This window comes from Martes martes (assembly GCF_963455335.1).
Source record: "Martes martes genome assembly, chromosome: 18".
NCBI classification, from domain to species: domain Eukaryota; kingdom Metazoa; phylum Chordata; class Mammalia; order Carnivora; family Mustelidae; genus Martes; species Martes martes.
The window spans coordinates 30,188,632-30,203,136 of NC_137906.1; the positions used below are offsets into that span (position 1 = coordinate 30,188,632).

The following is a 14,505-nucleotide window of genomic DNA, read 5'->3' on the forward strand; positions in this document are numbered from 1 at the left end:
ATATAAGCTGCTACTTAAAAGGAAAGAATCAGTACAGAGTCATGGTATTTATTATTTCTAAAATCCCCATGACAGTCATGATCTTAAAGATGGGATACAAGTAGACAGCAATCAAATGTTTCTGTGAGTACTCAGACACATCACTAACACGGTTAAGTTCTGAACTAGACCTTTGAATGAGATAGAATGTCAGCATCAACCCTATCCCATGCCTTTAAAAAGAACCAATGATATATATTTTATCTACTAGATAAGGGTTGGAATAAAATCCATACTTGCCACATTCTAGTATATTTATTTTTTTTTTAAAGCTAAAAGGAATGTTAAACATTCTGTTAAGACTTTAAGGTGCCAAAAGTAGTTATTACTCTGAAGTTTAAAAAAGAAAATCAATCTGTAGCTCTTATGTAGTGGTGAGAATACTCTTCACGGATGCTTGGCACTTGTTACTTGGAATCCCCTGACAATGGATTCTAAGACTTGCTCTGCTGGATACTTTTAACATACATTGCATATAACTTATACGTAACATATGGGCACAGGTCTTTCACACGGCTGAAGGATATTTAAGATTAATACACTGACTTGATAAGAATTTCCACACCAAATACTTCAATAAAGGACACAGTTAAAGATCAAGCCTACAAGATACCTTGATCTTCTTTAATCTCTGTTTTTTCAGACATTTTGCCTTTTTTGTTCATTTTGGCATCTGGAAGATGGTAAACCCTTGCTCGAGCATTTACAAACATTGAGGTGCTGGAGTCAAGAAACAGCCAACCTAATACGAAAAGTTAAAAAAAAAAAAAAAGCTTTCAATTTAGAATGAATTTTGAAGTCTCTGATGGTCACATGCCCTATAAGGACAACTGTCCTCCGTCTTGCTCTCGTCTGAACCACACCCTTTCCCTTACTTTTCCCATCACTGCTTGGTTAGACCAGTGGTTTTCAAAGTGTGGCCTACTGATCTCTGGGGGTCACTGGGATGTTTTCAGGGGGTCTGGACCTTAAATCTATTCTCATAAGAATACTGATTCATTGTTTAATTTTTTTCCCACTGTGTTGACATTCCCAATGATGGTGCAAAAGCATTGCTGGGTAATACTGCTGGTGCCCAAGTGTACTCAAGGCAGGGGAACCAAAGTAGACTAGCAGTCAATGTATTCTTCATTGCTACGCATTTGTAGTTTATTACTTAAGAATGTCCCTGATGAAGAGGTAAAAATTATTAATTGTATTAAATCTTGGCCTCAGGGGCCCATAGACTACTTGAAAATCAGTGGTCTAGTCAAACAGTGACAGAGGACAAAATAACTGAGGCAGATATGGTTGGTAGAAGAACAAGATGGCGGCCAGTTGTATATGTATGTTTCCCTAAAAATCTCTTCAGTCTTCAGCACTCTGGCTGATGAAACCCTAAACCCCCTTGCTAATTCTTTGGAGAAAATGAAATTTGAAGTTCTTAACAACTAAACTTCCAGAACACAACCTATTTCTAAGTTGAGGATTGCCTGTAATATACAGAGTCTTTTCTAGAAATAAAATCGCCTGGAATGGATATGAATATTTATTATTATACAGAACAGAAGTTAAGTAGGCGGAAACATTAGCTATCAATAAAACCTACAGCCTTGCGCTATGAACATAAAACGTAATTTGAAATCTCAGTATACCACGAAGTTGAATATAGCACTCCCTACATCTGATTCCCCAACAAAATCCAACACTTTATTCAAATCAGCTCCCATAATATCAGTATTTTTATCTCCCACCTGAATTCTGACCAAAAGCCTTCTCTGTGGCTCTCAGAGATTCCAGAAGGTTAAGGAATGTGATACAATCATACTGAGAGAGATACTGCAGCAAAGTTCGTAATATCTTCAAGTCCTGAACCAAAGACTTAGTCTTGGCTCCAAGCTGGTGCCACAAAGGATCCAGATAATGGCGTATTGTCTAAAACAAGAATAAAACATAGTATTCCTAAAAATATGTTCCATATAGCTATTATTAATACCAATTATACTTTCAATGAATATTATTGCCATATACCTAAAGACAGTTAGGGTGGTGAGTTTTATGTTCCGTACATTTTACCATACCCACAAAAAAACTCCCAACAGCATCTCCCAAGAAAGTGGATAGAAAATTTCAGTTCATAAGATTCTAAAAACAGTTTTTAAATTTTCAAAGATAAAGCAGAGTGTCTTATCTGAAGAATCTTTGTGGTCAGAGAGTCAATTCATGGTTATTCATATGCACCTTTTTAGGAGAATAGGCCTGATAGACATCAGATAACCAGTCATTTGTTTGTTTAATCTTTCTATTTATTTATTTGACACAGAGAGAGAGAGAGAAAGAGAGAGAGATCACAAGTAGGTAGAGCAGCAGGCAGAGAGAGAGAGGGGGAAGCAGGCTCCCTGCTGAGCAGAGAGCCCAATGTGGGGCTCCATCCCAGGACCCTGAGATCATGACCTGAGCGGAAGGCAGAGGCTTAACCCACTGAGCCACCCAGGTGCCCCCAATCATTTGTTTTTATGAAGGGTCAAAGTGTGTCGCTTAAATCTATCGATTTCTGCCAAGATTGGCTGTGACCCTATCCTAGAGAGATAAAAATGTGGCATCCAGTTGGAAAGGGAACAGAGGGCATATACCAGGGAAAGTACATGTACCAAATTAAATAACAATGTGCCTTATTTGGTGGTGTAAAAGATTTACTTGGGTTTTTTTTTTCTTTTTTCTTTTTTTTTAATTTTAATTTTTTTTTTTAAATTTAAATAATCTCTGTACCCAGTGTGGGGCTTGAACTTTCAACCCGGAGATCAAGAGTCTCACACTCTACCGACTGAGCCACCCAGGTGCCCCCAACACTTTCTCTCATTTAAATGAATTATAACATCACATCTCCTCTGTTCTCCTCATTTATTTTTATTTTTTTTTAAAGATTTTATTTATTTATTTAACAGAGAGAGAGATCACAAGTAGGCAGAGAGTCAGGCAGAGAGAGGGGGGGGAAGCAGGCTCCCTGCTGAGCAGAGAGCCCGATGCGGGGCTCGATCCCAGGACCCTGAGATCATGACCTGAGCCAAGGGCAGTGGTTTAACCCACTGAGCCACCCAGGTGCCCCTTTTTTTCTTTTTAAAATGTGATTCATGGATGGGAAAATACTTGTTAAATTAACAGTGGACTAAACATGAATTTTTTTTAAGACCCTAAAAAAAGGGGCGCCTGGGTGACTCAGTCAGTTAAATATCCCTATCTTGGTTTTGGCTCAGGTCATGATCTCAGGGTGATGAGATCAAGCCCTGTACTGGGCTCTGTGCTCAGTGCAGACTCTCCTGGAGACTCCCTCCCTCTCCTCCCCCGCCACTGCTCCTTCCCCTGCTCTCTCTCTCTCAAATAGAGTAAATAAATATTTTTTTTTAAAAGTTGCCTAAAGTACAGAATAGCTTTTTGTATAGACTATAGAGATATCTACAAACCCACAGCTATATATGTGTGTGTACACACACATACACACACACACTCCTTCACAAACTGATTTTGTAACTAAAAAGGATAATACTTACAGCATGCTATAGAAGCTGTATTACTATGCGGCATCTTATCTAACAAAATTAATACTCAGCAGGAGTAATATTTGGATGGCTGTATAATTTATTGTCCAAAATGGGACTCTTGTTAAAATGAAATTATATTATTAATCATTATTCCAGGAGAAGAGGTAGATACTGTAACTGTCCTAGACCAAATGGAACATATAACTGCATACCTACTCGGTAAAATGATCTACAAAAGTTAAATTTTCTTTCTTTCTTTTTAAGCTATGGGGTTTCTTTTCTTTCTTTCTTTCTTTCTTTTTTTTTTTTTTTTAAAGATTTTATGTATTTTTTTGACAGAGAGAGACACAGCGAGGGAGGGAACAGAAGCAGGGGGAGCGGGAGAGGGGGAAACAGGCTTCCCACTGAGCAGGGAGCCCGATACGGGGCTCGATCCCAGAAACCTGGGATCATGACCTGAGCTGAAGGCACACACTTAATGACTGAGCCACCCAGGTGCCCCCAAAAGTTAAATTTTCTAACAAGATGCAAAGTTATGTCTGCATTTACATTTGGTGGCTAAAAGAATATCCAAAATAATACTTTGAATTTTACTAGACAGGGAATGGTAAACAGAAACTTAGTACAAAAATATCAGGTTATATTTTGTTTTTTTGCTAAGAACATATACATTCTATTAAAAGGACATGAAGGTTTGTTTTTGATGGTTTTTCTCTGTGGCTTGATCATGCACCAAACTTTAAGAACACAGGAACAGAACACGTGAAATTAGTTTCGTGTATCATTATTTCACAGTAAAATGACTTTTTGGAAGAATCGAAGAAATGAGGAGTTCAATTTTTCCTGCTTAATAATCACTATACATTATTTCCAGTGAGAGACTGATTCAGAGTTTAAAAGATAGGAATTTGTTCCACCAAAACATGAAAAAAGAAAAGAAAGCTGTCCAAAATTTTTAAAAGTCAGCATTTTCTGGATCTACAGTTCAATCTTCGACATTTATATAACTGTATTAATTCATCTATGATTAAAAAAAAAATCAGTCAGAGGGGCACCTGGGTGGCTCAGTTGGTTAAGCGTCTGACTCTTGCTTTTGGCTCGGGTCATGACCTCAGGGTCGTGAGATCAAGTCCTGCATTGGGCTCCAGGCTCAGTGTTAAGTGTGCTTGAGATTCTCTCTCTCCCTCCCCGTGTCCTTCCCCCTCCAAACGCATGTGGACATGCTCTCTCTCTCCAGGCACCCCCCAAGTCCCCGCAAGTCAGATAGAATAAAAGGTCCTTGAACTAAAGTCTTAGTCTTACCATTTTCTCAATTCAAAATGTAATTTTAAGAGAGCAAGGTTCACATTCCTCAGTAATGAAAATTCATCCCAATTATTTTTATTCCAAACAAAAGATCATAAATCATGAAGCATTCTTATGTAAAATGCTTCTACCTGTAGATACCCAAATGCAGTCATTGCAGAGCAAAAAAAGGTTATTTATCCCTTTCTAAATTATATTTAAAATACGAGATAATCGCTGCATAACTACAAAAATCAGGGTTCTGCTTTTACGTTGGCCCATATATTTTACTACAAATTATTACTTTCCAGAAAACCAAAGAAGCTACCCTTGAATCAGCTCCAAAGTAATTCTAAAATAACAGCAAATTCCTACTAAGGACACTGCAATCACTAAGATAACTTGGATTCTTTAAAACTACAACATCACAAACGGCGCTTAAGAGGAAAAGAAACGGAGTACCTTGTCAAAGGGTTTTCCAATAGCATTTTCTAGAGACAAATCTTCCACTTCGAGGGACGGGTTATGGCATTTGAGCTCCTTCAGACACGCGTTTAAAATGTCCAGTATGGCGGTCTGTATGGCGAGCATGGCAGGTGTCATAGAAACGTGAATTTCTACAACTTCAGGTTTGTGCTGTTCTAAAAACGAGTTCACTGCTACGTGGAACCTACAGAGACAAATAGTTTTCAAAGATTTTCTCGAGTTTCAAGAGCTGTGTATTTCTGGTTTGGGTTTAATACCCTCATAGTTCTTTTTTTTCCTCTTTCTTTTTTTTGTAAATTGAATTAAGACACAAAATAGAAAGCAAAATGGCAATGCCTTCAGGAATACTTTTAACCTCAACGAATGGACGTTATTATTCAAATAAGGCAGGGGTCAGCGGGACTATTGTCTGGACGGAACCCAGCCCCTGGATTTGGAACAAGTTCTACTGGAACGCAGCCACGCCCACTGTTTATGGACTGTCTACGGCTGCTTTGCTGCTGTAACAGCAGAGCTGGGTCATTCTGACCGATCATGTGGCCTGCAAAGCCCCAAATAATTATCATCTGGCCCTTCGCAGAAAAAGTATGCCGATGTCTTCAAGAAGGTACAATCAAGAAAGGTAATAACACCATGGCAAATGCTCTTAAATGCCATATAGTAAAACCAAAATACCTATTAGCATAGGCATACGGTGTCAGAACACCGCAACTTTAGGGTTTTTCCTAGACATTGGCATCTATTCTTCCAAAATCTTTCCGTTGTATTCCCCAATGGGTAATTTTCAAAGTGAAGTGGGGATCTTAGCCAACCAATCTATGGTTCAGCTAAAGCTGTTGTACCTGTGAGCCTCTAGATTCCCTGGGGGTCTCGGGGAAACAAGGGGCCGCCCTTGGACAGATGTGATGGGCTACCGGGAAAATAACTAACAAATCTCTGACTCCTTGTAAAAGAACCACGGGGATGGGGACCACCTGCTTCTCTTTGACGCCCTAGTTACGAACCTGGCAATCAGGTATCAGGTCAATGTCAGTACCCTTTACGTCACGTTAAAGCGCGCAGGTCAGTTACGGCAAGTTGTCGCGTGGCACTGTTTACCTGGGCCACAGGTAGAGCTTGCCTACGAAGAGATTCCTCATCACTCTTTCCACGTGGCAGAAACCAGTATCGAAGGCGACAGCGTTGTCTGTGAAGGCCTTAATAAAGCCACGCTTGTTTTTCTGGCGGAACAGGCGTAAGATGAAGGCTTCTTGACAAGACTCGATGATCCTGTGAGCTCTGTACACCAAGATGCCTGAGAGGAGATCACAGGTGAGAGGGCGGAACAGCCATGGAACCTCCTGCTCATCTCCATTCGCTCATTCACCGCGTGTCTCCTGCGTCCCTGCTCGGGCACGGGCAGGCACTGGTTTTGGTGGGGGGGGGGGCGCAGCAGTGAGCACACAGACGTAAATCCCTGTCCTCGTGGTCCTTACGACACACAGTACAAACACGTGGAGCACTTAGGTTATAGAGTGAAAAGTGCTAGGGGGAGAAGAAATGAATCAGAGGAGGAGGAGAGGGAGAATGTCTGAGGGCTGCTGGGTGGCAGCCAAGGCTAGATGGAAATGAGGAGGTGAGTCTTGCCACCACGTGCACCAAGAGAGCTCCAGGCTGAGGGGACAGTAAGAGCAAAGGCCTTGGGGTGGGGGGGGGGGGTGGTGTCTGGCATGGTGGGAGAATTTCTGAGAGCATGGTGGCTCCTTGACTCTCCTTTCATGGGTGAACCAGGTGTGGCCTATATAAAATAGCAGTAATTCAGAAGTCTGGGCAACATCTGCATCACCTAGTAGACTAATTCCATTTTGGAATGGGAATATGTTCAACTGAGAGGTAAATTAGTCCATTAAAATAAAAACTGTTGGGGCGCCTGGGTGGCTCAGTGGGTTAAGCCTCTGCCTTTGGCTCAGGTCATGATCCCAGGGTCCTGGGATCAAGGCCTGCATTGGGCTCTCTGCTTGGCAGGGAGCCTGCTTCCCCCCACCCCCCGCCTGCCTCTCTGCCTACTTGTGATCTGTCAAATAAATAAATAAATTCTTTAAAAATAAATAAATAAAATAAAATAAAAACCGTTAATGAATGTATTTACTATATCTGTGTTTCAGGGTAGTGTGACTGACACCTCTGAGATAACAAAAACAAGGACAATTACTGTATTTCTTTATTTATAAAACAAGAAAAGTGGGGCGCCTGGGTGGCTCAGTGGGTTAAAGCCTCTGCCTTCAGCTCAGGTCATGATCTCAGGATCCCAGGATCGAGCCCCGCATCGGGCTCTCTGCTGGGCAGGGAGCCTGCTTCCCCTTCTCTCTGCCTGCCTCTCTGCCTACTTGTGATCTCTGTCAAATAAATAAAGAGAATCTTTAAAAAAAAAACAAAAAACAAGAAAACTGGACCAGATAATATTTCATATGTGAATATAATAAATCCATACAATATTATATGTATATATGCCACTTTGATGTGGTTTGATTAGTGAAAAATTAGGAACACACATGACATGAGAGTGCACAGATGTCATTTCTGAATCAAAAACTCAATTATTCATGATGATTCTCAGTCTCTTAGACCATCAACAAGTCATTACCCGATATAAAAATTTGTCATAAATGTGCTTACTTGTTTTTGCACCAATTCACATCACTCCTAGGGTCTGGGAAATGACAGTGACAGTGATTTGTGACCCCTTCTTCTACTAGTTCAGTGAGCCCAATTCAGATGCTACTGTTTCGGTGTTTGAATTCTGGATTGACGTGGATGGAGCTACAATTCATTCTAGCTAAGCAAATGGTTTTTCAGATACAGCAGACATTAATAGTGTTATTTAGGAATCTGTAGACAAAGGATTTTCAATAACTGCAATATGTACATGTAACAAATTCACTACTGGGCAAGGATTCTGGGCCTTGTTGTTGGGCTTTTCCAAGTACTTTCCTGGGCTATGCTTGCTGGCCTAGATTGAAATATCATAAGGTTAAAGTAATAAAAGAGAACTTCTAAAGGAAAGATGAACCTCAATTTAAGGAAATGCAGTGCTCCAAGACTGTCATTCTTGGGGTGCCTGGGTGGCTTAGTGGGTTAAGCCTCTGCCTTCGGCTCAGGTCATGATCTCGGGGTCCTGGGATCGAGCCCTGCATCGGGCTCTCTGCCCAGCGGGGAGCCTGCTTCCTCCTCTCCGCCTATTTGTGATCTCTGTCTGCCAAATAAATGAATAAAATCTTTAAAAAGAATAAGAAAAGACTGTCATTCTTTAGAAAACCCAGGAAATGGGTTTTGGAGGAAATGGAAGAATGGAACTATTCTATCCCAGGTGCAGGGGTTAAGTACTCTACTGGATTGTTTTCATTTAATCCTCATGAGACTTCTATGAGATAGGTATTACTTATGAGACCAGGAGAGGGCAACAAGTGGGTCAAGGTTATCCGACAAGCAATGGGAGACTAAAGGTTCCAAACCAGGGGGGTTCTGAGGACAAAGCCTGGTTTTTCCTAAGTGACACCCCCTGTAGACTCCTCCCCACTCCCCCACCCGCACCACCATTTAAAAAACCAGTAACATGAAAACATAAGCAGGGGTGCATGGGGGGCCCAGGTGGTTAAGCATCTGCTTTCAGCTCAGGTCATGATCTTGGGGTCCTGGGATCGAGTCCCAGATCGGGCACCCTGCTCAGTGGTGAGTCCGCTTCTCCGTCTCCCTCTGCCCCTACTTGTTCTCTCTCTCTCTCTCAAATAAATAAAATCTTAAAAAAAAAAAAAAAAGAAGAAGAAGAAGGAAAAAAAAAAACACAAGCAGGCTGTATTTCTGGGGGAAACTGTAGTCTCACAAAAGCCCATCTACATTTCAATCTGACGCTCCCATGACAGCTTTGTCTCATACTGAACTGTCATTACCTCCTTCCATCTGTCTCCTCCACTAAACCGCTCACCACATGGTCTCACCGATCTCTCTACCATCAGCCCCTACCACATTCCCGCCAAACAAGGGACGCTTAGTAAATTTAATGTTTGTTGAATGAACATAAAACTGAATTATAGCACTGGGGGCACAAATCTAACATGTAACTTTTTTTTTTCCCCCCAAGTTTGTCATGGAAAGTGTGTCCTGAGTTCTATTTGGAGGCGCTAGAGCCGTTTTATAATGAAAGCCTCCTATCCTGTCTTTCGAAAGTACCACAGGGTACCCGTGTACACATTTCTCTCACTGCTGAGGTGCTGTGTGGTTGGCAGGGACCCCTGCATGGGTGCGGTGGTGATTTTCATAGGTAGTGACAGGGGGCAAACTGGGGCAGGGGGCATTCAGAACCTTCTGGAGGGCTACATGCTTCAAGGACTGCTGTTTGGTCTGTGAGAGCCGTGGGGAAAGTGCCATGGGGAGCTTCTGGGGGATGATCCCTCCAGGGTACAGAATCTGAAGGGATTCACTTCTGGCCTTCATGGGCGTTCCATTCAGCCAAGTGGCAGCAGCAGCCCCAGCTTCATTACGGGTTGGGACATGATCAGAAATGCATATGGAATTTTGCGCTTTTAATTAGGGGCTACCTATAAGCTATGATCTGGATGTTTCTTTGATTCGTTATTGCTCTCGGCCTAATTGGGGGGAACGGTTACTAAAAATCAGAGCAATACTGACATCTAGTGGTGGTTCCAGTACATTTCCCTCCCTCCCCATTTTCTCCACTTAAAAAATAAATGCAAAACCAGGCTAAGAAGAAAGCAGCAAGCAGAAAAACTTTCTGATGTATCAGAATTTCTGGTGATGAAAAGCCAACACTTTCTGTTTTTTGCTATCCTCTACTTTTTAGTATGTCCCAGGCACTATACTAAGCCATTTATTTTCACTCACTTAATCCTTAATGATAACTCTGGGAAGTGCTATTTTCTCAATTTAAAGAAATGAGAAAAAGAAAAAAAACCTTGAGGCTTATAAAAATTAAGTAACTTGCTTGTAAGTCATGGCATCATCATTCAAAGCCAGGTGAGTCAGACCTCACTGCCTGGGCCCTGGCTGATGGCAATTGTAAATGTTACAAAACTAGGGACGCCTGGGTAGTTCAGTCATTAAGTGTCTGTCTTCAGCTCAGGTCATGATCCCAGGGTGCTGGGATCCAGCCCTGCATCAGGCTCCCTGCTTGGCGGGAAGCCTGCTTCTCCCTCCCCAACTCCCCCTGCTTGTGTTCCTGTTCTCGCTGTCTCCCTCTATCAAATAAACAAAATCTTTAAAAATAAAATAAAATAAGTTAAAATAAAATAGACTAAATGTTACAAAACTATAACAACACTGTTCTTCAGTTTACCATGAACCACATAAAGCATTTGTTCATACATTTATTCATTAACTATTTCTTGAGGGTCTTCTAGGTTCAAGGCCACAATGGGAAGTACGATTATGAATATTGGAGTTTCTCTGCCCTCCAGAAGTTCACTGAAGGTCACAGCATACTCATGCATCCTTTTATCCAACAAATGTGCGTACCAGTTACTTAGCCTGGGATGAACAAGCTGTCCCTTGTACTTAAGAAGCTTGTTACCTCATGAGCGGGACAGACAAACAGGCAAAGGATAACGTGGTGTTCTTTAGTGCTAGGACTGGGGAGAAGCAAAGCGTAATCTGAGGGCAGCGAGGTAAGGCCCTCACGTTAGCTTTGGGGAAAACCAGAAAAGGGTTCCAAAAGGACGAATAATAATGAAAACCAATTCCTTTTCTATATTAATTCTAACGAAAACGAAACCATACTTCTCAAAATAATTAAGCAACTACTTGGTTTAATTTCAAATCATGGAGGGGAAAAAACCTCTTTCAAGGGACAACCAAATATTTCAGGAAATATATAAGGAATATTTGTAAATATTTTGAGTCTGATTAGGTTCTAAAAGCAAATGCCAGCCAATTACCAAGTATTTACCAGATTTGAGCTTAGGAAACAAGGAAGAGTCATTCTTACTTTACTCACTAATTTAGTTACTTATTCGGGCCACAGATACTTTATAAGCATCTAGAATGTGTCTGGTATCGCGCTAACACCTGGAAGCACAGTGTTGAGCAAAAACATCTAGGAGTATGCACAAGGAGGTCCTGGTTTAGTTCAGCAGAGGGGACAGACAGAAAAAGTGCCCATTTATATACAAATAATAAGGTTTCAAATCTTACCGGTAATTAAATCTGAAGGTATTCTATCGGTCAAGAAGTCGACCACAAGTATTCGACTTGTTGCAAATATTACCCCTCCTTGTGTGTAGACCTCATAGCGACTGTTACTGGTGATTTCATTTGTTACGCGGCGAGGGAGGTGCTCGACTCCTTCAATCTTCAGCTGACTGATGAAGTACTCCTAAAGCAAACCAGAGGTGATTACTAGGCTGTTGAATACAGAGCGGTTTTAATTAGGCTGCAGGTCTTTGAATTTAAGATGAGAGACAGGACACTTAAGGAACCTGCGAACCAGGTGGCGACTTTACATCGATCCCGCAATCATCTGCCTTTAACTAGGCTTTTATTTGTATTTTTGGGTTTGCACTAAGGAATCCTTGCACTTGAGTTGTTCTTAGCGCTTTAACAACAACGAAAAAGACGTTTTAAACCCTCGGTTAAAAGACTGCTGCTAGTTACAAAATAGTTTCCGCCAAAGCCAGGTTTGCAGGCAAGCGGACTATGCGAGCCCATCACAAGGAATGCTTTTCCCAGGCTGGGTTTTCGACTCTTCGCTCTGTCCCGATCCACCCCAGAGGGGAGTTCATGTCAGTGGCACCTCGGCCCTTCGTATCTTCAGTTGAACCTCTGCTTCCTCTTCGGGGGACCCTGTGTTGTGCTAGGTTCTGTGGGAGGTACTGGGGATATCTAGACACGTCAGGCAAGGAGTCTGCGGGCATTCTTCTCCGTGGACATCTTCCTCCTGGCCACCTGCTCTAGCAAGAAGCTCATCAGACTTGTCAGACCAGGCTGTGCCACCTCGCAATACCAAGCCCCCATCTTAGTACAGGCGTTTCCGCCTTCTGTCTTCAGGGTCCTCCAGTCCTTAACCACAGGTACCCTTCCCCAATACCTTCAGCTTCCAGCTCCCTTTCCTTCTGACCCAATGCCCCCCTCCCCACCGAGTTTCGGTGCACGCCTTCCCTACAGGGCTCTCCCCAGCCTCACACATTACCCTCTGAGCTTCCTCCGTCCCCATCACGGATCCCACTCCTACAACCCCAGCAAGCCCCATGATATCCAGCTTTGGGACTCCTCGTCGCTCCTATCTGCATCTTTCTCTACACATCCCTGTATCTGTGTCTGCGTTCTTCTCTAGACATCCCTGTCCTCTTCAGGGACCTCCAATCCTTCTCTCCGCCCCCATTCTCCTCAAATGACTCCCCTACTCCTCTCAGAGCCCCTCCAGCCCTCTCAGTGTCCTTGCACACGTGGCGGAGACCCGCAACTGCCTTACGGACCCCCATTCAAAGCCCTCCCATACGTGTCAGGGACCTCTATCCGCCTCGGGACTCTTCCTACCCTCTGCGTCCTCCAGCTTGTGTCAGGGACCTGCATCTGACCCCTATTCAAAGCCCCCCTCCCGTGTCAGGGACCTGCCTTCCCCTTGGGACCCCTCCTACCCTCCGCGTCCTTGTACCCCTGCCAGGGACCTGCATCCTCCTCGGCGTCCCTCGCACCCTCTGTGTCCTCTCCCCACCCCGCGTCAGAAACCTTCACCCACTTCGGGTCCCTTCTCCTCCTTCTCAGCGTCCCCGCACCCGTGTCAGGGACCTGCATCCTCCTCGGGACCCCTCCCACCCTCCGTGTCCTCGAGCCCCTGTCAGGGACCTCCCTCTGCCTAGAGACCCCCGTTCAGCGCCCCCTCCCTCCGGCGCCCCGGGCCGGCATCGCCCTCAAAGCGCCAGGGCCTCGCACCCGCGCCAGGGCCCGCATCGGTTCAGGAGCCCCCAACGCTCTCGGGGTCCCTCTCCCCCGCGCGGCCGGCCGCACCTCCTCGGCCGGCTGAGTGTTGAGCACCAGCACCAGGCACGCCGGGTGGCAGTGCAGCCGGAGGAAGTGGTAGAGGAGCCGGTCCGCGCCGAGCCCGCGGGCGCACACTACCAGCCCGTCCGCGTCCAGCAGTTCCAGCACCAGCTGCCGCTCGTACTCCAGCAGTGGCGCCATAGCTGTCGGCCGAGCCGGCAGTCCCGGGTCCATGGGCGCCCTTCCGGGGCCGCGGCCGAGCCCGGCCGAAGAGAGCCGAGTCCGGGACGGGCGTGGGCCGAGCGCCGCCGAAGAGAGCCGAGCGTGAGCCGAGCGTGGACCGAGCTCCGCCGAGGAGAGCCGAGCGCGAGCCGAGCGTGGACCGAGCTCCGCCGAGGAGAGCCGAGCGCCGGACGAGCGTCGGTCGAAGGAAGCCGAAGAGAGCCGAGCCCGAGAGGGCGAGAGCCCGCCGAGCTCAGCCCAAGAGCCCCTGAAGCCGGGAGAAGCGCGGGCCGAACGTAGCCGAAGAGGAGCCGAGTGGGGCCGAAGAACCGTACAGTCCGGAGAAGGCGCTGGAGCTGCTGACAGGTGTCATCCCCAGGCCTCAGGCTCCAGCCCTGAGCCTTCAGTGAACCCACCTTGCTTTGTCCCTTCGGTCTGAGAGTGGGGCGGCCTGGATCAACGACTAGCGCCCAAAGCTACCCTAAAGCAAGGAGAGGACAACTAATCCAAGCTAATTGTCAGTCTTCAAGGGCGCGCGGACTGAATACCCCGTTTCCTACAGCGAGGTTGGATTCTTACTTTTGCAACTGACCTCTGTGTCCCTATTAACATTTTTTGGGGTAACTAGAATAGTCTACCGCTTTCAGGCCCTTGTTTCTTTCCAAAGGTCTTGAATACAATAAGCTATTTTAATTTTTTTAAAATTTATTTATTTATGTATTTTTAAATTTTTAATTATTTTATTTTTTAGAGGAATTCTCTGCTTTATTTTTTTTTATTGTGTTATGTTAGTCACCATACAGTACGTCATTCATTTTTGATACCGTGTTCCAAGATTCATTGTTTACTATAATACTCAGTGTCCCGTGCAATACGTGTCTTTAATTCCCGTCACTGGGCCAACCCAACCCCCCACCCCCCTCCCCTCTAAAACCCTCCGTCTGCTTCTTGGAGTCCACCAGGTGTCCCCGCAGCCGTGGCGTCCTTT

The 14,505-nt window shown here is 44.6% G+C and overlaps 1 protein-coding gene across 1 annotated transcript in view; it reads right to left on the reverse strand.

Annotated features, from left to right (window-relative positions):
* ERCC4 (ERCC excision repair 4, endonuclease catalytic subunit) overlaps positions 1 to 13,562 on the reverse strand; it is a 31,254-nt gene extending 17,692 nt beyond the window's left edge. The window contains exons 1-6 of the mRNA XM_080829729.1: positions 13,323 to 13,562; positions 11,511 to 11,691; positions 6,426 to 6,621; positions 5,304 to 5,511; positions 1,773 to 1,953; positions 653 to 781 (exon numbers count right to left, since the gene is read on the reverse strand). Coding sequence (XP_080685855.1) covers positions 653 to 781; positions 1,773 to 1,953; positions 5,304 to 5,511; positions 6,426 to 6,621; positions 11,511 to 11,691; positions 13,323 to 13,529 — 1,102 coding nt within the window. The 5' untranslated portion in view covers positions 13,530 to 13,562. The remainder of the gene's footprint in view (positions 1 to 652; positions 782 to 1,772; positions 1,954 to 5,303; positions 5,512 to 6,425; positions 6,622 to 11,510; positions 11,692 to 13,322) is intronic.
* Positions 13,563 to 14,505: the final 943 nt, after the last annotated feature.